At 43.3% G+C, this 25,895-nt stretch overlaps 1 protein-coding gene across 2 annotated transcripts in view; it reads right to left on the reverse strand.

Moving 5' to 3' along the window:
• PLA2G5 (phospholipase A2 group V) overlaps positions 1-25,895 on the reverse strand; it is a 62,916-nt gene that overhangs the window by 14,887 nt on the left and 22,134 nt on the right. Inside the window, exons 2-3 of one of the 2 annotated variants that reach the window (XM_019016065.3) lie at positions 16,864-16,924; positions 7,524-7,682 (exon numbers count right to left, since the gene is read on the reverse strand). In XM_019016065.3, the coding sequence (XP_018871610.1) occupies positions 7,524-7,606 (83 nt within the window). In that variant the 5' untranslated portion in view covers positions 7,607-7,682; positions 16,864-16,924. Of the gene's footprint in view, positions 1-6,122; positions 6,383-7,523; positions 7,683-16,863; positions 16,925-25,895 lie in introns of those variants that run through there. The other variant, XM_004024815.5, reaches the window with a different exon arrangement.

Genomic DNA, 25,895 nt, shown 5'->3' on the forward strand with positions numbered 1-25,895 from the left:
ACAGAGGGGCAGATGTTAGGTACCTCATCCAAGGTCACACAGTTAGTAAAAGGAGGACCCAGAATCGTACACCTGACCCATCTGTCTGTCAAATCTGTGTTCTTTACAAAAAAGGGTTGAGACCCAGTAAGGACATAATGATTGGGATTTTCACAAGACATCTAACCAGAGTGTCACGTGGTTTCCTTATAAACAAGGTGGAAAAGTGAGAGCTGAGTTACAGTTGGTTAAGTTGGTTCAGTGTTCCAATAGTTGCTGATGAGTGGAACTGGATTTTTGGTTATAAACTTTCAGCCCAGGGCTCCATACAGCCCTAGGAAATGCTTTGCTTGATCTACACAGTGCTTTAAAAAAAACAAAATGGAATTAGCTGCCAATGTATAAATGCTAAGAGATCTTAGACAGAAATCCACATTTCCAGGCCAGGCACAGTGGCTCATGCCTGTAATACCAGCACTTTGGGAGCCCGAGGCAGGCCTGAATTGAGGTCAGGAGTTCGAGACCAGCCTGGCCAGTGAGGTGAAACCCTGTCTCTACTAAAAAGTACAAAAATTAGCTGGGTGTGGTGGCGAGTGCCTGTAATCCTAGCTACTTGGGAGGCTGAGGCAGGAGAATCGCTTGAACCCGGAAGGCGGGGGTTGCAGTGAGCCGAGGTTGCACCACTGCACACCATCCTGGCGGACAGAGTGAGACTTTGTCTCAAAAAAAAAAAAAAAGAGAAAGAAATCCACATTTCCACATTTCCATTTCCAGTTTCTTTTTAAAAGATCTAGGAATCCTGGGTCTGGACTCCTACAGGCAACAACTGGCCATTGCCAAGAAGTAGCTGCCCCCATAGATGTGGTATGTGTTTTGCTCTGCCCTAGTCCTTAACCACTCCTTACAGTCTTAAGTCTAATCTTCCTCACAATTGCTCTCTGCCTGGAGGAATCACTGGTCAGCCCTCATAAGCCAATACAAGCTGCACACCATGGACTGAGGCTGGATGCATGGTGCCCATGCCCTGGAACCACCACTTATTAGCTGTGTGACCTCTGGCAACTTTCTTCACTGCTCTGTGCCTTAGTTCACCATCATGAATAATTGGGTAAATAATTGTACCTGTCTCATCTCTATGTTCTGAGTTGATACACGGTAGATGTTTAGGCACATAGTAAGGTCTCAATAAATATTGGTTATTTTTAATAGGATGGTGGGACATGCCCCCAAGTGACTGCTCAGAAACTTTCTTCAAGTGTTTAGTGGGAATTCAGGAATGGTGGAAAGGACTGGCCAAAGAGATGGAGCTGGGTAGGTCACAAAGGCCCTTGGGGGTCGGGCTAAGGAGGTTGGATCTTGATCTTGTCCTGATCTTATCCTGATCTTGATCAAGAACAAGATAACCTGAGTTCTATAAGAAGAGAGTGAACAGGCCCTGTCCAAAGACCCCCAAAGCTGAACTGCACAAGGACAGGGTGGGTAACACAGCTCAGCAATCACATGCATGACCCCCAAACCCAGTACTAGTCACATCACAGAGGCAGTGGTCATCTTTGGCGGTGGTGGCAGGACTGTGGTGCCCAGAACGAGGGTTCCTAGCAGGCCACACCCAGAGGGATGTGCCTGGCCCTGGGCCCCGGTGTGAGGAGGCTTAGGAGGTGTCTGGATCACAGGAGACAGAAGGGAGGGAATTGGAGCTGACTTGGGTTTGGAAAGTGGCTGGGGGTACCCAGTCTGTCTCCAAATCTCTGAAGGGCTGTGGGGAGTAGGAGGAATCAGAACTGTCCCATGTGGCTCCAGATTGCGGAACCAACACCCACCAGGCATGGACGTGCTAAGCAGTCAGATTTTGGCTCAATCCAAGAACGTTTTTCTAACAGCTCATGTGTCCTGGGAATTGAATGAGCTGTCTTGGGAGTGGTGAGTTTCCTCTCCCCGGAAGGCACTTTTTATTTGCCACTTTTTAGGAAAAGAAATGTCGCATGGGAGGTGGGCACTGAGTGGGTGGGATATGCCCCCACTCGACTTCTCAGGAAAAGGAACTTAATCTTTAAGTGTTGGAAACACTTAAAATGCAGACAAGATCTGTCAAAGCTCATGAAGTCAGCTTCGTCAGTTATGAAGCCTCGGTTCTATCCTGTAAAAAATGTTTTTAAAATTACATTTTGCCAAGGTTCAAAAACAAAGAAAACTCATAAGCCCTTCAGTTGCTCCGTAACGTGGAGAGAGCTGTCAATTATTCTGTGCTCCCTGTCCTGTAGGACCCCCTCCCTGCAACAGTTTATGCAGGCCAGAGTCGTGTGCAGATATGTTGCAAGAGCAATGACCAGCATGAGAGAAGTGGATGGGCTCCAGGATGCCCGCAGGCTCTGACATTCTGTGCTCTCGAATTGACTTATTCTTGAACTCTCTGAGCTTTTCCAACAACAGCTTTTGCATTTCCTGCTCCCCCTGCCTAGAATACTTAGTCCTTTATCCTCCAGGTCTCGCCTTAAATGCCACCTTCTCCAGGAGGCCTCCCTTGACTACCTACCCAAGGTCACCCTGTTTTTCCCCTTCATGGCACTGACCGTCATCTTTAACTCTCTTTTACTTACTTGTTTATGGCTCATGTGCCTTATGCTTTCCCCTAGAATATAGGCATCTGAGGGCAGGAAACATGTTCATCTTGTTCTTTGTTATATTATTAGCAGGTAGCAGAGGGCCTAATGCATATCTTCTTTTTTTTTTGGACGGAGTCTCCCTCTGTCGCCCAGGCTGGAGTGCAATGGTGTGATCTCGGCTCACTGCAAACTCCGCCTCTCAGGTTCAAGTGATTCTCCTGCCTCAGCCTCTTGAGTAGCTGGGATTACCACGCTGGGCTAATTTTTGTATTTTTCATAGAGACGGGGTTTCACCATGTTGGCCAGGCTGGTCTCGAACTCCCAACCTCAAGTGATCTGCCTGCCTCTGCCTCCCAAAATGCTGGGGTTACAGGTGTGAGCCACCGCACCCGGCCCCTAATGCATATCTGGTGGCTGATAATTATTTGTGGAATAAAAGAATGATGGGATGGATGAACCAATTAAATGTGGAAGTAGAAGCAGCCCCTTGTGGGTTTCAGCCAGGCTGTAAATTGGCAACTTCCTGTAAAGATACACACCGCTAGTTCTATCTGGGTGTCAGCCTAGCATGCACATGCAGCTTATACATATGTTACAGCTATTGGTTAATAACAGGCTCAAGTTCAACTTTCACCATAACTTTGGCTAAGAAGGCAATCCACACACCAACTTCATAGCAAATACATGTTTTATCTTTGAAAAATGTAATCCATTAAACTGTTCACTCTTAAGAAATCTCCCATGAACTAACCTTCCTTTCTGTCTTTGTTTCTGTTGTTTTTCCTCCACCTAAAATGCTCTCCACTCTCTTTTTCTAACTGGTTAAAATCTACTTGTTTTTCCACATGGTTAATGTCCCTTCTTTTTTTGAGGAGGGAGAAACCCTAGGAAAGGCTGTCACTCTGCCTGGCAAGATCACAGATGGTGCCCAAGGTTCTAGGCTCATGAGCCTGAATCATCTACAATTCAAGGCCGCTCCACCTGCCTCAATCCCAATCCAACCCAGCAAATCTTTCTTGAGCAATTTTGTGGGCAGAGGTCCCATTAGGCACTACGAGGACCAAATGCAAAGTGAAATCCACCAGTGCAAGCACCGAAAAGTTTCTAACCCAGTGTCTGTCTGTTAAGACAGGGGATGTGGGAACAGGCCTTCAGAATGTCCGTCACGTCTAGAATAACACCGAAACTTTTTCCCTGGGCCTAAGAGGAGGTGCCTCCTCTTTTGAGACACCTTCCCTGATACCTCCCCAGCAGAGTTCATGGCTTCCTCCTTTTTTCCTGGGTCGATCTTCCTAACCTCTGTAACAGCACATAGCACATCCGCCCAAGTCAGAGGCACCTGTCTCCCCTCACAGGACACGGCCCCGCACAACTTGGCCCCCAACCTACTCCAGCCTTGCCTTATACCACCCCTAACGCATTCCTGGGAAGAAGCTGGATGTGAAGGCTTTTAGTTCCTTAAACTCACTAATTTCAATCTCTCTCTCTCTCTTTCTCTGTCTCTCTCTCCCTCCCCCTGTTCCCTTTTCATCTGTTATTCCCTCCCTTTCTTGTCTTACTCAACTCCTACTCATCTTTGTAAACTTAACATACTTATCATTCAATAACTATTCAGTAAGCACCTATTATGTGCCAGGCACTGTTCTAGACACTGGGGATACAGCAAAGAGCAAAACAGCTGAGAACCCTACCCTCATGGCAGAGCTTGCATTCTGGAGGGAGAAGCCAGAAATAGACAAGCGAATAAGTAAAATGTACAGCTTGTCAGGCGGTGATCGATGCAATGGAGAAAAATAAAGCAGGGAGCAGGGTGGGAGTGCTGAGTGTGTGTGTTTGGGGATGGGGACGGGGACTGTTGATGGTGGGAGTGGCCACTTTATTTATTTATTTATTGAGACTTCTTGCTCTGTTGCTCAGGCTGGAGCGCAGCGGTGCGATCTCAGCTCACTGCAACCTCCGCCACCCGGGTTCAAGCGATTCTCCTGCCTCAGCCTCCTGAGTAGGTGGGACTACAGCTGTGCACCATCATGCCTGGCTAATTTTTGTATTTTTAGTAGAGACAAGGCTTCACCATGTTGGCCAGATTGGTCTCGATCTCCTGGCCTCAAGTGATCCACCCACGTTGGCCTCCCAAAGTGCTGGGATTACAGGCATGAGCCACGGCACTGGGCTGGAGTGGCCACTTTAAACAGGGTGGCCAAGAAAGGTCTTGCTGGGGAGGTTACACTTGAGTAAAGCCATGAAGGAGGTGAAGGAGCAAGCTATGCGGACATCCTAGGGGAAGAAAGCTCCAGGCAGAGGGAAGAGCGAGTACAAAGGCCCCAGGGTAGGAGCGCACCTGTGAGCTGGGAAACATGGAAGCTGGGTCTGCCTTTGCCAAAATGTCTTGTGAATCCATCGCCCTGCCCTGAACTGGATCAACCCCCTGCTCTGAGCTCTCCCAGTACCATGTGCTCTCTCTCTTCACAGCACCAATCACATTGTGTTGCAATGTCTCTCCCACCAGGCTGTGAGCAACCTGCAGACAGGGACAGTGTCTTTTATTAATACTTTGACATCTCCAATGCTCAGTGTAGGGCATGATACATATTTATTGATGAAATCAATCAACAAATGAACAAACTAGACTGTGAATCCTTGAGGGTGTCTCATTTATCTCTCCCTGGCAGCACCTAGCACTCTGCATGGCACAGATTGGGTCCTAGGAAAAAATGTTTGTTGAATGGCTAATAAAAATAGCTGATGCCTTATTGAGCCCAGATACCACGCTAAGTTCTTTATGGGGCTTCTCTCATTTTATCCCTAGGGTGACCCTATGAGGTAGATATTACCATCATATGCACTTTGCAGATTGGGACACTGAGGCTTGAAGAAAAAAAAATGACTCACACCTGTGCCCAGCTGGTCAGTGACAAAGCTCGGAGTTGTCCTGATCCATTTGACTCCTGAGGCCACGTACACTTAGCCCAAAGCTAGATCGTCTTCAGAGAGGGAAGCGAGAGAGAGAGAGAGGGAGAGATGGAGGAAGGGAGGAGAAAGATCTCCCTATAAGGGCATCTTACCCTCCTCTGGGTTTCTTTCTGTGTGTACCGAAGTGTCTGGCACACAGTGGATGCTCTCAACAGTTAAGGGATGTTAAATAGATGTCGGCGAATTCTCTCCCTAAAGGGGAATATTTGCCTGTGGTTTAGGTTAAAAAGAAATCCAAGCAAGGACTCAGATTAACGTAAACACAAGTCCTAACTCAGCCTGTTCATAACCCTCCCTGGTTTTGCCCGTAATTTTAGGTATGACCTTCCGGTAACCTCCATCTTCCCTTGAGGTGTGGCCTGGCCTCCTTAAGAGCCCGCTCTCCAGGCCTGACAATGACAGGTGAAGGACCCTAGCAGCCTTAGAGAGACTCCTTCAACAGAGGCTGTGCCTGCCCACCTACCCCTGGGCCTCCTCTTGGGCTCTCCACACCCCCCCTTCTCAGTCTCTCCCTCCCAGCTGGCGTCCCTCCACAACCCCCAATTTATGCAGCCCCCATCAGTAACTAACCTCTTTGGCCTGGCCTCAAATCCTGCTCTAGAGGTCTGCTCCCATGAGCAACTTCCTTGGGCAGACCCTGGAGCCCCGGGTCTTGCTGGCTCCCCGTCTCCAGCCGGAACATTGGTATCCACAGACCATGGATCCGGGGGGAGTCAAATTCTTGGCCTCCAGAATCTTAAAGCTGTGAATGGGAGTGACCGATGATGCGGACAAACCCAGAGGTGGGGGGGGAAAAGCTTCTGCCTGGACCCAGCCGGGTAGAACCCTGCTCAGCCCCCGACTGCCTTTGCAGAGGCAGGAAGTCCTGCACAATCAGGGCCTGTGGCTGGCTGTCCTGCCAAAGGGGCTGGGCAGTCACCCAGAGAATTCCAATGCGGGTGGATTTGAGTCCTGAAATATCCAGGTCACGGCTTTAGCCACTTCACAAGCCTTTGCTAATCCCCTCAGCCCGAAGTAACCCCTACCTCAGTCCTGGGCTCAGAAGCTTGTTAAGGCTCTGACAGCCTGCTTAGAATCTTGACTATCTGAGTCCCTGGGGGCTCATCAGTCTTGGCGGGGACAAGAACATGAACACAATACTGTATCTAGTATACAGTAAAACTATCTAATATACAAATTTCCCCTATTGTCCCAATAATGGTTTTTATATCCAATTTGTTGGCTTTTTTCCGATCCAGAATCCAAACAAGAATCAGGCATTGCATCTAATTGTTGTGGCTTTTTGGTGTCCTTTAATCTAGAAAGTTCTTTAATCTGGTTTCTTTCTTTCTTTCTTTCTTTTTTGAGCTGAGGTCTCTGTCACCCAGGCTGGAGTGCAGTGGTGCAATCTCAGCTCACTGCAGCCTCGGCTTCCTGGGCTTCAGCGATCCTCCCAGTAGCTGGGACCACAGGCACATGCCACCCCACGCCTGGCTAATTTTTTGTATTTTTTGTAGAAATGGGGTTTCACCATATTGCCCAGTCTGGTCTCAAACTCCTGAGTTCAAATGATCCACCTGCTTCAGCCTTCCAAAGTGCTGGAATTACAGGTGTGAGCCACCACAGCCAGACTTAATCTGGTTCCTTTTTTAAAATGACATTGATGCTCTTGAATCCAGACCAGTTGTCTTGCAGAATACTCACCAATTTGGATTTGCCTATTGCTTCCTCATGATTATCAGGTTAAATGTTTTTTGTAAGAATATTGCATAGGTCAGATGAGGGGCATGCACATTTTCAACGTTACTAGTCATTACTAAAATACTCTCTTCAATGGATGTGCCAGTTTACATTCCTAGAGGCACCATAGCCAGCACTTGATAATATCACATTTGCCAATTCTTCCCAATCTGATGAGTATAAAATTGTGTATCATTGTTTTCACTTGCTTCCCCTAGCTGTTGGTGCAACCGAGCATTTTTACATACATACCTTATGGCCATTTGGATTTCTTCTTCAACGAATGGTCTGTTGGTATCTGTGCCAATTCTGGGCCTCTTTGTCCTAACTTCCATCCGGGTCCTTCCTGGCTCTGCTGTGTTGGAGAAGGACGTAGGGGGAGTGTGTTCCCTCAGGCTTCTGTGTCAGCGGCTTCCAGGAGGCAACACATTGGAAAACAAGACAACAAGTGTTTGCTATATATGTTGCAAATATATTCTGTAAGCATGCCAGTTGTCTTTTATTTATGGCATTTTTATAATATAAAAACTTTTGGCCGGGCGTGGGGGCTCACTCCTGTAATCCCAGCACTTTGGGAGGCCGAGGTGGGCGGATCAGCTGAGGTCGGGAGTTCCAGACCAGCCTGACCAACATGGAGAAACCCCGTCTCTACTAAAAATATAAAATTAGCGAGGCATGGTGGCACATGCCTGTAATCCCAGCTACTCAGGAGGCTGAGGCAGGAGAATCGCTTGAACCCAGGAGGCTGAGGTTACAGTGAGCAGAGATTGTGCCATTGCACTCCAGCCTGGACAACAGAGTAAGACTCCATCTCAAAAAAAAAAAAAAAACTACCACTTTTAACTTTCATGCCATCCAAGTTATCAATCAGTAATGTTTAGTACCTTGTTTGCAAAGTCCTGTATGACTCTCTGTAACAGGAGTTTAACAATATTTTTCTCAATATCTTTCTCCTATTGGTTCTAAATTTCGGGGTTTTACACTTAGGGCTTTAATCCTTTAATCCATTTGGAGTTTATTTTCGTGTGTAGTATGAGGCAGAAATTTAGTTTTATTTACCCATAAGGAAAGTCAATGATTCCAGCACCTTTTGTTGAACAGACCAGTGTTTTCCCTTTGATTTTATTTTATTTTTATGTATTTATTTTTTATTTATTTTTTTTGAGATGGAGTCTCGCTCTTGTCACCCAGGCTGGAGTGCAATGGCACAATCTTGGTTCACTGCAACCTCCACTCCCAGGTTCAAGCGATTCTCCTGCCTTAGCCTCCGGAGAAGCTGGGATTACAGGCGCCTGCCGCCATGCCTGGCTAATTTTTGTATTTTTAGTAGAGATGAGGTTCCACCATGTTGGCCAGGCTGGTCACGAACTCCTTACCTCCGGAGATCCGCCTGCCTCAGCCTCTCAAAGTGCTGGGATTACAGGCGTGAGCCACCGTGCCCGGCCTCCCCTCTGATTTTAATGTTTTCTTTATCACGTAAGTTTCCACCTATGCTTAGATCTATTTCTGGGCTTCCTTTATGTTGCTTTGATCTATTTTTCTACACTTGCCCTAATATCACTCTGCCTAATTACTATAATTTTTTTCTTTTTTTGAGACAGAGTCTCACTCTGTCGCCCAGGCTGGAGTGCAGCAGTGCAATCTCAGCTCACTGCAACCTCTGCCTCCCAGGTTCAAGGAATTCTCCTGCCTCAGCCTCCCGAGTAGCTGGGACTACAAGTGTACACCACCACGCCTGGCTAATTTTTTGTATTTTTGTAAAGACAGAGTTTCACCGTGTTGCCCAGGCTGGTCTCCAACTCCTGAGCTCAGGCAATCTGCCCGCCTCGGCCTCCCAAAGTGCTGGAATTACAGGCGTGAGCCACCAAACCTGGCCTAATTACTGTAATTTTTTTAAGTCTTCATATATACTAAGGAAAATCCCTCTTCTCTCTTCTTTAGACATATTTTGGTTATTCTTTTTTTCCAAGAGGTAGGGTCTTGCTGGATGAGATGGCTCACACCTGTAATCTCAGTACTTCAGTACTTTGGGAGACTGAGGTGGGATCACCTGAACCCAGGATTTGGAGACTAGCCTGGGCAACATAGGGAGACTCCATCTCTACCCAAAATTCAAAAATTACTTGGGCATGGTGGTGTGCACGTGTAGTCCCAGCTACTTGGGAGGCTAAGGCGGGAGGATCGCTTGAGCCTCACAGGCAGAGGCTGCAGTGAGCCATGATCGTGCTACTGCACTGCAGCCTGGGTGACAGAGTGTGACCCTGTCTCAAAAAAAAAAAAAAAAAAAAAAAGACAAGGTCTCACTCTTTCACTCAGGCTGGAATGCAGTGGTGTGATAATGGCTCACTACCATCTTGAACTACTCGGCTCAAAAGATCCTGCCACCCAAGCTTCCCAAGTAGCTCGGACTACAGGCACATGTCACCACAGCTGACTAATTTTTTTTTTCTTTTTAGAGATGAGGTCTTGCTATGTTGCTCTGGCTGTTTTGGAACTCCTGGCCTCAAGCAGTCCTCCTGCCTCTGCCTCCCAAAGTGCTGGAATTATAGGCATGAGCCACCATGTCTTGCCAAGAGAAATTAAATCAAAAGAAAAATAAAATACCAATCTTACATATGTACACAAAACAAAAAGCTTCTCTGGTACATAAAAAAAATTATAACTAAAGTAATAGACCAACTGGAATGATTCAATAGAAAGTTCATCGGAGGCATTCGTGTGCTATAAAATGGTTTAACAATCAACTCTTGTAAGGAAGGTGGAAATCCCTGATTCATAGAGTCTGCCAATTTCTTCAGTGTAAATACCCCCAATATGGCTGATCCCAAGTTACCAACATGATACCACTGAATGTGGAGCTGGGAAAAGAAATGTTAAGTTGGACTTTATTAAAATATGAAACTTCTGCTTTGTGAACAATACAAAAGTCACAGACTAAGAGAAATGCTTCCAAAACACATATCTGATAAAGGACTTGTGTCCAAAATACACAGTGAACTCCTAAAACTCAAAAATAAGAAAACGAATAACTCAATTAAAAAATGAGCAAAAGATCTGTACAGACACTTCACCAAAGAAGACAAACAGATGACAGGTAAGCATATGAAAACACATTCAGTATCATATGTCATTAGAAATTGCAAATCAAAATAACTATGACATACCTACGAGGATGCCTAAAATCCAAAACATTAACACCACAAAATGCTGCCAAGGATGTGGAACAGGGACTCTCATTCAATGCCAGTGGAAATTCAAAATGCCATGGCCACTTTGGAAGACAGTTTGACAGTTTCTTTTGTGCGTCTGTGCAGTGGCTATTCACAAGTGTGATTATAGCATACTCCAGTCTCAAACTCCTCGGCCCAAGAAATCCCTCCTGCCTCAGCCTCCTGAGTAGCTGGGACTACAAGTGCATGCCACCACACCCTGCTCCAATTTGACAGTTTCTTACAAAGCTAAATATAGTGTTACCATTCAATCCAGCAATTGTACTCCTAAGTATTTACCCAACAGAGCTGAAAACTTATGTTCACTCAAAAACCTGCACACAAATGTTTACAGCAGCCTTATTCATCATTTTCCCAAAATGGAAGCAACCAAAAGAGTTTTCAATAGATGAATGTATAAACAAACTGTGATACAGCCATACAATGGGATGCTATTTAGCAATAGTATAAGAAATAAGCTATCAAAAAGAAATAAGCTATCAAATCACAAAAAGACATGGAGGAACATAAAGGCATAAATTAATTCAATCTGAAAAGGATATATACGGTATAACTCCAGCTATATGACATTCTGGAATAATCAAAACTATGGAGACAGTAGAAAGATCAGTGGTTGCCAGGGGTTTGGGAGGACAGAGGGATGAACAGGCAGAGCACAGAGAATTTTCAGGGCAGTGAAACTGTTCTGTAGGATATGGTGATGGTGGACACATGACATTATGCATTTGTCAAAACCCATAGAACTGCACATCACAAAGGTGAACCTTAATGTATACTATGGGCTTTAATAATAATATATCAATATTGAGTCAATTTTAATAAGTGTGCCACACTAATTCATGATGTTAATAAGAGGAAAATCTGTATATGTTGGGATAAGGGGGCGGTATATGGGAACTCTATACAATTCTTATGTAAATCTAAATCTGTTCTAAAAAGAACCATCTACTAATTTAAAAAGAATTCCTATTGTCATAAATGTCCTGAAGTTATTGCGTGCATTCTCATTACAATGCAAGCATGGTAAATACTTTATTTTCTTCCTTTGTTTCAAGTCTATTTTGTGTTTGACATGTTTTGGTGCTCTCGGGCAGTACATCTCAAATTTTCCTGTGTCTACAAGTCAACTGGGGTATCTTGCTAAGATACACGTTGTGATCTACCAGGTCTGGGGGAAAGCCTGAGATTTTTACATTTTTAACAAGCTCCCTGGTGATTCCCATGGAGCTGGTACATGGTCCACACTTGGAATAGCAGGACCTACAAGCAGACAAACAAGACTGGAGACCCAGACTCCACCCTTTGTACTCTGTTTTCTTTCTTTTACTTTTATTGTAGATACAGGGTCTTACTATATTGGCCAGGCTGGCCTCGAACTCCTGGCCTCAAGCAATCCTCCCACCTTGGCCTCCCAAAGTGCTGGGATTACAGGTGTGAGTTACCATGCCTGACCTTGTATTCTGTTTTCTTTTTTTTTTTTTTTCCTTTTTTGAGATGGAGTCTCGCTCTGTCACCCAGGCTAAAGTACAGTGGCATGATCTCAGCTCACTGCAACCTCCACCTCCCAGGTTCAAGCGATCCTGCCACCTCAGCCTCCCATGTAGCTGGGACTACAGGTATGCACCACCATGCCCAGCTAATTTTTTGTATTTTTAGTAGAGACAGGATTTCACCATGTTGGTCAGGCTGGTCTTGAACTCCTGACCTCAAATCATCTGCCTGCCTCAGCCTCCCAAAGTGCTGGGATTATAGGCATGAGCCACCACACCCGGTCTGTATTCTGTTTTCTAAATAAGGAAGAAGAACTATCTAATTTTATGACTATGCTAACCAGTAGTTATATTTTTTTAAAAAATCTTGAAAGGTCTGTTTCCACTGATGTTTCATCCTGAGTCATATCCATTTTCTATTTCCAAAGGCATTGGGATTCCCTGCTCCAACTAAATGAGTCAGTTGAGATCAGAAGTTCACATGTCCAAGTGAAACTCAGCGAAAGGTCCATAATGCTCCCTGGCAGTTGAAGGGCCACTAAGTGTTGGTATTTGCATAAGTCAAGTGCATTTTGCATTCTAGAGGCGATCAAGGTCACTGCCAGAGTCGCCCCAACAATGGCTACTTTGTGGTCAGTAAGAACATGCTGCTTACTTGCTTACTTGAAGGAGAGTCTTAAGCAGGTGGCAAACATGATGAGAGAAGGTGGTTGCACTGGACAGATTTCGTGTTCCCTGATAGCTAGGGCTCCGGGCAAAGCCTCACAGAGGATTGGAGCCCCATTTCTGCCATGAACTTGCTGAGCCTGTTTCTCCATCAATACATTGGGATGATTGAGCTCCATCTGTGTTAAGAGCTCCTCCAACTCTGCATAATTATTTTTATTTTAAACATATTCATTCCAAATCAGGGCCTTGCTCTTCATTTCCCAGGCAAGGGTTTCAAGTTTCCAACTGCAGCCTCTGCACCTACCATGCTCATCCTGCCTTTGGTCCATAGAACAGTGGTCAGATGAGGTGTCTGTCCTTCCATCTGCTCGACTTGACATCTTAAAGCCAAGGAAGAGTCTAGTTCTGGAGGGGCAGCCTCTCCTGGGCAGGTCAGAAACAACTCCAGGATGTGAGCAAAGATAGAACCTGCTCTTCCCCATCCCTCTCCCCACAGTTTCCACTGATCCCAGCTGGCCTCAGAGACATTTGACTGGAGAAGATCCTGGCTCCATCCTGGGGCCAAAGGAGACTTTACTGCAGTTTGATAGACTCAGAAAGTTGACTGAAAAAATGACGGAATGGGCAGCCATCACTAACCAGGGCACCTATTTGTTGTGAGAAAATCAAACTCTTTTGGTTTTTTTCATTTTCATCTTCATTTTTATTTTTTTAGGGAGGTGGTCTCACTCTGTTGCCTGGGCTAGAGTACGGTGGCGTGATCATAGCTCACTGCAGCCTTGAACTCCCGGGCTCCCATCCTCCCACCTCACCCTCCAGAGTAGCTAGAACTACAGGCACATGGCACTATGCCTGGCTTCAATGTAAACCAAACACAGACTCTCTGAGGAACTATGAGTAGGTGCTTCCCCACGTCCATGGATCTTCTCGGTAGTAAGGCCTGGGCTCTAGAAACTTGGGGCCACAGATCTCTCAGAGATCTGTCCAGTGGTGAGTTGATTGGGGCCCAGACAAGCAGCTTGTCCATCATCTCAGAGTCTCTCGAAGGCCAGGCCTAGAACTCATCTGGCTGCCTTACTACCTGGTGTCTGGAATGGGCCCCCTAGGCACACAGATGTACCATTTATTCATCCAGTCCATCACCCAACACACATTGATAGCGCCCCTTCCATTCCACAGGCCCTGTGCTACATGGTAGGGGAACAAGAAGGACAGCAGTGTGCCACCTCCCCTGTCCCCTCTGAATTTTGGTGGTTGGTTGGTTTGTTTGTTTGTTTGTTTTAATACTTACGAGGTTTCACTATGCTGCCCAGGCTGGTCTGAAACTCCTGAGCTCAACTGATCCTCCCACTTTGGCCTCCCAAAGTGCTAGGATTACAGGCATGAGCTGCCATACCCAGCCTGCTCTGAGTTTTCAGCGCAGGAGAGGAGAGAAGTGGGGACTTGCTTTGATTCCCCTGAAGCCACCAGAGTTTTCCTCTCAGAGGATGTCCCTGCTCATCTTCTGTGTCTGGGAACTCTCCATTGGTTTTAAACTGAAGTTTCTTGCATCTTTCTGGCGTGGGATGTGGAGAGACAGGAGTATGAGATGCTGGGAGTTTCCTGTCTGATGGGAAAGACCATTCCATATTCTCCAGGGGTTCTCAGTCTGAAGGAAGAGACAGCCTCTGTATTAGGCCATTCTTGCACTGCTATAAGGAAATACCTGAGACTGGGGAGTTTATAAAGAAAAGAGGTTTAAAGGCCTCATGGTTCTGCAGGCTTTACAGAAAGCATGATGCCAGCGTATGCTCGGCTTCTAGGGAGGCCTCAGGAAGCTTAGTCATAGCGGAAGGTGGAGAGGGAGCAGGCACATCACATGGAGAAAAGAGGAACAAGCAAGAGATCTCAGAGTGAGAGGTCACTCATCACCAAAGGGATGGCCCAAGCCATTCTTGAGGGATCTGCCTCCATGATCCGAACACCTCCCACCAGGCTCCACCTCCAATATTGGGAATTACGTTTCAACATGAGATCTGGGTGGGGACAAACATCCGAACTGTGTTAGCCTCTATCCTTAGAGACCCCCAGGCTTTGAGAAGCCCCTTGTTTGGGGGACAGATCAGATACACAAATACAAATATTCAAAGATGTACAACAGTTTATAAAAAGGCAGAGGGCTGAATTATTGCTGAAGGAAGGATAGGAGGTGGGTTACCCACAGGGGAAGGCCTTTGGAGTAAGATATATGGAAAGAGGGATTCTTTTAGGCCCTGTTTATTTCAAGCACAAAGGAGAAATCTGCTTTCATAATAGTGCTTAGATTTTTTTTTTTTGGAGACAGGGTCTTGATCTGTTGCCCAGGCTGGAGTGCAGTGGTGCAATCATGGCTCACTGCAGCCTCAACCTCCTAGGCTCAAGCAATCCTCCCACCTCAGCCTCCTGAGTAGCTGGGACTACAGATGTGTGCCATCATATCCAGCTTATTTTTAATTTTTTTTCTAAAGATGGGGTCTCCCTATGTTGCCCAAGCTGATCTCGAACTCCTGAGCTTAAGTGATCCTCCTGCCTCAGCCTCCCAAAGCGCTGGGATTAGAGGTGTGAGCCACCATGCCTGGTATGTGCTGAGAGATTTATAATATGAGTGGGGCAGTCAGGCCAGGGTGGGGTGAATGTGAGATGGCTATTCTGGGGCAACAATTCTTAAAGTAGAAAACAGCATGAATTATGCTCTCTGGAAAAGATGAAGAGGTAGATTCATTTGTATCCCTTGGTCAGATCCCACAGAGAGGTGAAAGCAATGGAGAGATGAGGCCAATCTGGGAGGAGGTCCGGAATCACCAAGCTGCCTGGTCCATGAAGGGCCATCCAGTCCAGTTTCCTGCTGCAACAAAAGACTTGCTCTAGGCCAGGTGCAATGGCTCATGCCTGTAATCCCAGCACTTTGGGAGGCCAAGGCAGGTGGATCACCTGAGGTCGGGAGTTTGAGACCAGCCTGACCAACATGGAAAAATCCCGTCTCTACCAAAAATACAAAATTAGCTGGGCATGGTGGCTCATGCCTGTAATCCCAGCTACTCGGGGGTCTGAGGCAGGAGAATCGCTTGAACCTGGGAGGCAGAGGTGCGCCATTGCACTCCAGCCTGGGCAACAAGACCGAAACTCCATCTCAAAAAAAAAAAAAAAGAAAAGAAAAGAAAGAAAGACTTGCTCTATGTAGCCCTAAGTGGGCTGTTGGCCTCCTCCTAAAAGTCATTCTAACACTAGCCACTCGTTTCCTTTGAGTCTTAAAACCACCTGCTAAAAGGAGGTGCTCTTTACATCTAGCCTAAACTGACCACTGCAATCTAATGTCTTTCTGTTGAAAACACTGAACTGGCTGGGCATGGTGGCTCACGTCTGTAATCCCAGCACTTTGAGAGGCCGAGGTAGGCAGATCACCTGAGGTCAGGAGTTTCAGACCAGCCTGATCAACATGATGAAACCCCGTCACTACTAAAAATACAAAAATAGCCTAGCGTGGTGGCGCATGCCTATAATCCCAGCTACTTGGGAGGCTGAGGCAGGAGAATCGCTTGAATCTGGGAGGCAGAGGTTGCAGTGAGCCAAGATTGCACCACTGCACTCCAGCCTGGGTGACAGAGCGAGACTCTGTCTCAAAAAAAAAAAGAAGAAAAAAGAAAGTAAGTAAATAGTGAACTGATTGAAGATAAGGGCTGGTTAACAGTATTCTACCTTCAAAAGCACGGCTTTACAGTGCCATAGGTCGAGCCAAGAAGGTCAGTGGCCTATAGCAATCTGGCCCCTGCTGACCTCCAACCTATGTTTCACCCTTTGTGCTCCACTGGGCTGGGCTTTTCTCACTTCCTCAACATCACACTTCCTCCTTGTGTGCAGCCCTAGTGGTTACAGTATTCTCCAGAATCCTTGGGGGTGCTGGAAAAGCAGGCCCTAGACTGAGTTTCCAGAAAAAGACTCCCAGAGTCACATCCCAGAACTGATCTGTTAAGGGAACGGCTGCTTCTACCACAACAAGGAGCTGCTCATTAAATCATGAAGCTGTTGTTCCCACTTCTATCCCCAGAGTCACACCTCTGCTATGACAACCTATACCAGCAAATCCATGCTTTACGTCCTGCCTCTTTTCCCACTCACTCAATTCTGATTTCAATTCCCAAGCAAATATATCTGATAGGCAGAATCTTAAAATGGATGAAAGCTTACCTGCAAGGAAGCCTTAGCCATCATTTTTGCCTTTCCAGCCTCTGCAGAGTAGAAAGGTACACTAGAAGGAGATGAAATAGATGTTGAGCAAGCCAGTTCATAGATAACCTCCACAGTTAGTAATCCTTTCATTTATCTGACTGATGCATAACCCTCTTCCCATATTTGTACTTCACTTCCAACTAAGTGGTCCTCCTTTGAGCCTATTGTTCAGTAGCATGAAGACCCCAAAATGGCCATATGGTCTTTCTCTCTTTCTCTTTTTTTTTTTAGACAGGGCCTCACTCTGTCACCCAGGCGGGAGTGAGGCAATCAGGGCTCACTGCAGCCATGATGTCCTAGGCTCAAGCTATCCTCCCACTTGAGCTTCCCATGTAGCTGGCACTACAGGCATGCGCCACCACACCCAGCTAATATTTTTTAGTAGAGAATAGGTCTTGCTATGTTGACAAGGCTTGTGTTGAACTTCTGAGCTCAAGCAATCCTCCTGCCTTGGTCTCTCAAAGTGCTGGGATTATAGGCATGAGCCACCACACTCGGTCATGTGAGCCCTTTTTTTCTTTTTTTTTTTTTTGAGACAGTCTCACTCTATCACCCACTCTGGGTGATTCTCTCACCTCAGCCTCCTGAGTAGCTGGGATTACAGGTGCATACCACCATGTAATGCCTGGCTAATTTTTGTATTTTTAGCAGAGATGGAGTGTCGCCATGTTGGCCAGGCTGGTCTTGAACTCCTGACTTCAAGTGATCCTCCCACCTCGGCCTCCCAAAGTGCTGGGATTACAGGCATGAGCCACTGCACCTGGCCCATGTGGTCATCTTTAATATTTAGTTTAGTTGAACCAATTTCGCGCACCCTAGTAAAGGCATTCCTCACTTGGCTACTAATATCTTCAGCCTCAAGACTGGGCTGCAGAGGAAGCTGTTGGCCCTGACACAATCAATAAACCAGCTTGTCAAATCGAGAAGCTGCTGCTGGAGCTGCAGCCCCAGAATTTAACACTCCTCCTACACACTGTACTGGCAAAACCACTTCCTCCAGGCTTGACTCACTCAGCCGTTAAATCAGTTCTAAATTCAAGGCTCATATGATTGTATCTTATTTACAAATCCTGAATCTCATTCAGAAACCTAGCTGCAAAAGAGACCAGGCATGTTGTCTACAAGTTCACTTTAAATATAAAGACATATATAGATTAAAAGTAAAGGGAAGGAGAAAGATATACCCTACTAATACTAATCAAAAGAAAGCTGGAGTAGCTATGTTAATTTCTGCAAAGCAGATTTCAGAGTAAGGAAAATTATCCGGAATAAAGAGGGGCATTTACATAATGACGAAGAGGTCGATTCTTCAAGAAGACATAACAGTCCTTAATGTGTATGCCCCTCACAACAGAGTGTCAAAATACGTGAGGCAAAAACTGAGAGGACTGCAGGAGAAATAGACAAAGCCACTATTATAGTTGGAGACATAACCACCCTCTCTCAGTAATGAACAGAGCCAGCAAGTGGAAAGTCAGTAAGGGCATAGTTGAACTGAACAGCACTTCTAACAGCTGGATCTAAATGACATTTATAGAATACTTCTCCCAAACCACAGTAGAATACACATTCTTCTCAAGTTCATGTGGAACACTCACCAAGATAGACCACATTCCATGCCATAAAACATACCTTAACAAGTGTAAAAGAATAGAAATCATACAATGCATGCTTTTAGACCACAATGGAATTAAACTAGAAATCAATAACATAAGATAGCTAGAAAATCTCAGAATAATTGGAGATTAAACAACACACTTCTAAATAACACGTGGGTCAAAAAAAATCTCAAGAGGAATTTAAAAATATTTTGAACTAAATTAAAATGAAAATATAACATCAAAATTTGTAAGATGCAGTAGGGTGCGGTGGCTCATGCCTGTAATCCCAGCACTTTGAGAGGTCAAGGCAGGTGAATCACCTGAGGTCAGGAGTTTGAGACCAGCCTGGCCAACATGGTGAAACCCCATCTCTACCAAAAATATAAAAATTAGCTGGGTGTGGTGGCACATGCCTGTAGTCCCAGCTACTTGGGAGGCTGAGGCAGGAGAATCGCTTGAACCCAGGAGGTGGAGGTTGCAGTGAGCCGAGATTGTGCCACTGCACTCCAGCCTGGGTGACAGAGCGAGACTCTTTAAATATAAAGACATATATAGATTAAAAGTAAAGGGAAGGAGAAAGATAAACCATACTAATACTAATCAAAAGAAAGCTGGAGTAGCTATGTTAATTTCTGCAAAGCAGAAATTACCCCCCAAAAAATTTATGGGATGCAGTGAGAACAGTGTTTAAAGGAAAATGTATAGCATTGAACACACACATTAGAAAAAAAAAAAAAGACCTAAAACCAATAATCTAAGCTTCTACTTTAGGAAAGAAAAACAAAAGAGAGCAAATTAAATCCAAAGTAGGTAGAAGAAAAGAAATAACAAAATTAGAGTAGAAATCAGTGAAACTGAAAATAGGACATCAATAGAGAAAAGCAATGACACCAAAAGCTGATTCTTTGAAAATATCAGCAAAATTAATAAATCTCTAGCCAGGCAACTAAGAAAAAAGAGAGAATACACAAAAAACTAGTATTATAAATAAATGAGGGGCCATCACCACTGATTCCATGGACATTAAAGGAATGAAAGGGATATTATAAACAACTCCATGCTCAGAAATTTGATAGCCTAGATGAAATGGACCAATTCCTTGAGAGATCCAGTTAGCCAAAACTCACATAAGAAGAAATAGATCATTTGAATAGGCCAGCATCTATTAAATAAATTGAATCAATAATTAATAACCTTCTAAAATAGAAACTACTAGGCCCAGATTGTTTCACTGGTAAATTCCACCAATATTTAAGGAAAAAATCATATTAATTCTCTACAATCTCTTCCAGAAGGTAGAAGCAGAAGGAATATGCCCTAACTCATTCTATGAGGCCAGTATTATTCTAACACCAAAACTAGACAAAGTTATTATAAGAAAGGAAAATTACACACCACCATATCTTAAAAACATAAATGCAAAAGTCCTCAACAAAATATTAGCAAACTGAATCCAATAATGCCCAAAAAGAATTAAACACCACAACCAAGTCGGATTTATTCCACACATACAAGGCTGATCCACCATTTTAAAATCAATTAATGTATTCTGTCACATTGACAGCCTAAAGAAGAAAAACAACACAATTGTAGCAATAGATACAGAAAAGGCATTTCACAAAGTCCAGCATTTATTCATGATTTAAAACTCTCAGCAAACTAGGAATAAAAAGGAACTTTTCATTGAGTTCCAAAGACTGAGCCTAGGATAGGGGGGCAAGATGGCCAACTAGATGCAGCCAGGAGGAACACCTGCCCTTGAGGGAGTGGGACATTGGGAAGACTGCCACACTCTGAGTAGATCTTTAGAGGAAAGGCATTGGGAGCTACCACACTGGGGCAGGATGCTGATGATGCAAGAGGATGTGTATTTTGGGTGGAAGGGGTATGTGGGAAACTTTTGTACTTTCAGCTCAATTTTGCTTTGAACCTCACGGCTCTAAAAAGTAAAATCTTTTAAAAGAAGGGGAAAGAGGGAAAAGGAAATGCAGTGTTTAGCCTTTTAGCCTCTGGAATTCAGGGACAGATACCAGGAGGCTGGAATAAATGTTGAGTGAGCAAAGATGCAGAAAATACTTACCCAGATAACTCCTAAACTCCCTGCAGACCTCAGATAAAATGTCATCTTCCTAGAGAATCTTCTCTGATCCCCAGACTAGTTGAGGACCTTCTGTTCAACATGCTGTTGCAGCACTTAGTTCTCCACTGCACTTACTACATGTATAGGTCAGGGTTCAGTCAGGGAAGCAGAAACATTATGAAGATTAAAGAAAGAGAGATTTATTATGGGAAATAGACCTCCTGCAACTTTAAGAGGAGCTAGGGAAGCAAAAATCTAAAAGAGAGAGTGAGACAACCAAAGAAGGGTCACTGCTAGTCCCAAAGCACTGGGTCGGTGGATAAGTTGGATCTACAGGGAAATCTGAGAAACTGTCTCCAATTCCCAGAGTAAGAGGCAAATGGGAGCTTCTGGAGAGGTCTACTAGAAGGGGTTATCCCAGTGCAACTACCAGCTCTATGGTCCTGCAGCCAAACATCAGGTGGTGGGCCAGAGCTGTAGTTGGTCATCAAGACCAGTGGGCAGCAAGAAAAGCTGGACACAAAGCAGAGGAGAATGAGAACAATTGAAACCACTCCAGAAACCCAAGCACCAGTCTGTCCAGAATTCTGGCTACAAGGACTTGCAGAGAATAAAGGTCACTGATTTATTTCCGCCCCTAAAAATCTTGGGCAAATTTACCTGTTGGCCCACTCTAATCTAGAACCATACAGGAAAGAGAATTCTGGGAGACATAGTTCCCAGATTAACTGAATGGATCATGGAACAATCCAGCACACAACATTCTGTGACTGTGTGGGGGTTTCATCATCTGGCATACATTTCTCTGTGTTGCCAGATTGAAATGCCATCAGGGAAGGGACTGTTTTTGTTTTGCTCACAGTTGCATTCCCACATAGTACCTAGATTATTGAGTAGGTCCTCAATAAATATTTGTTGGAGGAACAGTGATTTTTTTATTAGGATTTCAGCAATGACTTGGAAAAATTATTTTTTCATTGTAAGAGGAATGCCTGCAAAATGGAAAGTCTAATAAAACATTCTGTTGGGGAGGGCATAGTGGAAAAGGCAGTCTCATACATTACTAGTGAGAATGTGAGCTAGTTCAACCATTCCGTAGGGGAATTTGGTATCACCTAACAAAACTACGTATACACTTACCTTTTGAGCCAGTAATCCCACTTCTAGGAATCTGTCCAGAAGATATAACTGCAATATTATGAAAATACATATGTACAGGTCACCGACTAAAGCAATATTTGTAATTGTGAAACAGCGGAAAAACCCTAAATGTCTATCCTGGGAGAATGGTTGGAAAAATTATAGTACATCCCAATAATGGAGGACTGTAAAAATGAAAGAGGGGCTTAGACCCCACTGAGACAGCCACCAGAAAAGACCTCTCCAAGTTGGGAGGAAAATATTAAACATATTTTGAAAAAAAAAAGAAAAATGATCTCCATCTGTTTATATGAAATGATTTCCCACATCTACTGCTAGGTGAAAATAGCAAAGTACAAAATGATCTATGGTCTCGTATCCATCGTATACGAAAGAAGAGGCTAAAAGAAAATATATGTGTATCTACACATTTATGCAAAAGAATTTCAGGAAGAACAAACCAAAAATGAATGCAGCTACTATGATAGACACAACCTAGAGGGACCTCCAGTGAGTTCACCTTTGAATAATCCTTCCTCCTTTAGTGCAGGAAGAACCTCTGAATTGCTTCTAACTAATGGAATATAGCAAAGGATGTGGGGTAGTCAGTCAGTTGATTATATTACATTATAGAAGACTCTGCCTTAGCGGATTGAATTGAGAAATTCTCCTGGTGGCCTTGAAGAAGGTAACTGTCATGTTGTAACTGCCTATGGAGAGGACCTCTAGGAGTTGAGGCCATGGAGGAGCATGGAGGAGGACCAAGTGAAGGGTTATGATCTTCACATACGAACAGGTCCAAACAGCATCTTGTTTGCAGTCTTGTGAGATAACAAATCTAAGTGGTTCTAAGCTGCTTGTTTTGTTTTAAATTTTAAGTTTCTGAAAACTTATTACACAGCAATAGATAACTAATACTGTACATTAGTTTGTGTGGTATGGTACTATAAAAGTGGAAACACATCCTTATTCATTTGTCAAAATCCATGGAATATACAACACAAAGAGTCAACCCTAATTAAACTGTGAACTTTGTTTGATAATATGTCAACATTGCTGCATTAATGGTAACAGAGGTACTGCACAGAGGTGCCATTAACAAAAGATAACTAAATCTGCAGGAGGAGAAGGGAATTAGGTGGAAAGAAGAAGAAAATGGAAAGAGAATAGTAGAGACAAGTGAGAAGCAGCACTCTTCTGAGTATTCCTTTTAGTATGACTTTCATCTTTTTTCACAAGGGAAAGTTTTGCATATCACCCCCCCGCAAAGTAATACATAATTAAAATCAACTAGGATGTGAATAGAACGCAAAATAGAATACAATCACAAAGAAATATAACTATATGAAAAATAAATTTCATAATCACACTTAAGGGAGGCAGGAAAACAACTAAAAGACTGACCTAAATAACTTCAGAAAACACTACTTTTACGGTATAACATAAGGCTAAAGATAAAAAGAAATGTACACAAACAATACCTGCTAGTTAGTAAATTTGTTTCTCACAGAGGTATGGGTTATCAGTTTTGAAACTTCTTTATTTGTACTACAATTGAACAAATAAGTAAAAATGTTGTAAATTTAAAAATTCCTGTCAGATAAAAGAGTTATAAATTGAAAAAGAGAAGGTTTGGAATTGTGAAACCTGAATATCTGAGACAGGTCTCAGTTAATTTAGAAAGTTTATTTTGCCAAGATTGATGACACACATCCACGACACAGCCTCAGGAGGCCCTGATGACATCAGGCCAAGGTGGTCAGAGCACAGTTTGGTTTTATACATTTTAGGGAGACATAAGACATCAATCAACATAGGTAAGATGAACATTGGTTTGGTCCAGAAGGGTGGGACTACTCGAAGAAAAGGCAGGACAATTTGAAGTGGGGAGGGGGCTTCCAGGTCATAGGTAGATAAGAGACAGATGGCGGCATTCTTTTGAGTTTCGGATTAGCCTCTCTAAAGGAGGCAATCAGATATGCATTTATCTTAGTGGGCAGGGGGTGACTTTGAATAGAATGGGAGGCAAATTTGCCCTGAGCAGTTCCAAGCTTGACTTTTCCCTTTAGCTTAGTGATTTGGGGGCCACAAGATTTACTTTCCTTTCACATTTCCCCCCTTTTCTTTTTAAAAATAGTTTGGAGAAAGAATTTTAGAAGAAAATGAGTCTCTAGTCTCAGGTTTTGTCTGATTACTCATGGATTCCTGGATGAGTAGGTCCAAAGTTATTACGAAAGTTCATTTTTTGCAGGTTGTGAAGTCTCATGTCCTCTGAAGAGAAAATATGGGGAGGAAGGGAGAAAAACAACAACAAATGAAAGAACAATCCTGGAAAATCAAGATAGGCCACATTACTCTGAGGTCCATGCATCAGGTATGAAAGTGGCTTATGTATGTAAATAGGTTGCTGTTATTTCCTTCTGAAGTTTGAATTGTCTATCTTCAGTTCACAGAGCTTTACAAAAGCACAGCTTAGTTTTCAGTGACTCCAAATTAGGAAAAATGGAGGAATAAAGAAGGAAAAAAATGGAAAACATTATTTAAAAGACTTGTAGACAAGAAAAATTAGAATTCAATCCAAGCTAAAAACAGGTGTACTATATTTTTTGAAACATAATTTTTCATTCTCCAGTTTCCCATTTTTAATAAAGAAAAATCATGGTAGGACTGATTTGCTTTATTATACTGGACTGATTATTTGTACACAGTGCAGCAGCAAGAATAATTATTTTTTACATAGGCTTTTAAATTGGCTTTGATGGAACTTTGTTCCATAGAAGGAATCTCAGATAAAACTTTGTTAAAGCCAAGCCCAGCCATAGATTTGTACCATCAAATACTTGAATTGGGTGAATTCCTCTCCCCTTGAGGTTCCAAGATAAACTTGGGGCTCCTGGGCCTGTCAGAAAGTGGCATTCTTTACTTACCTCAGGTCAGGAACCCTGTACAGGGACTGTGTAGACTAGGTATGAGGCCAGTTTTCCCAAGGAGCTTTTATTGGCTCCATAACTCAAGTTTGATTCCTTAAAGGAAAGCATGCCATTCCAGTCAAAGCCTTGGCAAAATAACCAGTTTCTCCAATTGTGTCCTATTATAAATGAAAACAGATTCTTACTGCACTTATGCAATTAACTGTATTGCCATAAGTTATGAATACCCACAAATAGTTTCCAAATGCTGGAGAAATCAGGTGGAGATAAACAAATATGTTCAAATTTTGTTCCATAGGAGTATACTAAATTGTTAAAAGCTGTTAATAGCTCAAAAGAAAATTGTCCTTGACTCTGAAAAAACAAAGGATCAGCAACATTTTAAGCAAAAAGTCAAAAAGATTACTTCAGTCTTCTATTAGTTCAGTCTGTATAGTTAATTCCTGTTCTGCTTCATATTCATGAACATTTCAGTTCTCCATGAGTCATGAGTTTTTCTTCTATTCTGATGTCACAATCTCCAAAGTTATCAGAAACTTGTATTTAAGAGCACCTGTTAGAGTTTCATAACTGATTATAATACCATCTTCTAAAGAGGACCTAAACAAGACAATTGTCTGTGGATGACAAAAAGTTTCAGGGCAGCCATAGTCAAAGACACAATTGACAAGGGAATTTATTACCTCTGTGGCACACAATAATTTAACATAACTATTTTAAATGATCATAACTAATTAACACAACATAATTACTACAGATAATGTACACTAAGTCAATCAGAATTATAGAAGTTTCCCATGATTTTGGAACACATACCAATAACATATTTATATAAACATAACCCAAAGAAAACCAAACACAATTTCATATTTAACAATATTTCCTGTATAATTTTTATACAAATAAGCAAAATTATGTCATTTTTGGACTTCAGGGAATCTAATATCTTAAAGAATTAATTAGGTCAGAAAAATACATAATTTATAATTTGATTTTGGAAAGTTTGTAAAATATCAAAGGTTTAAAACACTTGATATCAGAGGTCATTGTAAAATGAGTCATTCATTTAACCAAAGTGATAACTCAAGTATTTCCCAAAAAAAGGCAAAAACCTTTATTATTTGAGAAAGGAGACTTCATTTGCCAAACTATAAACCCTAATAAAACAGCATGAAGCCAATTAAATTTGTTTTTCAAAATTTTATAAACAATCTATAAAGTTTTAATCTTGACCATAAA

This window comes from Gorilla gorilla, chromosome 1, assembly GCF_029281585.2.
Source record: "Gorilla gorilla gorilla isolate KB3781 chromosome 1, NHGRI_mGorGor1-v2.1_pri, whole genome shotgun sequence".
Classification (NCBI taxonomy): domain Eukaryota; kingdom Metazoa; phylum Chordata; class Mammalia; order Primates; family Hominidae; genus Gorilla; species Gorilla gorilla.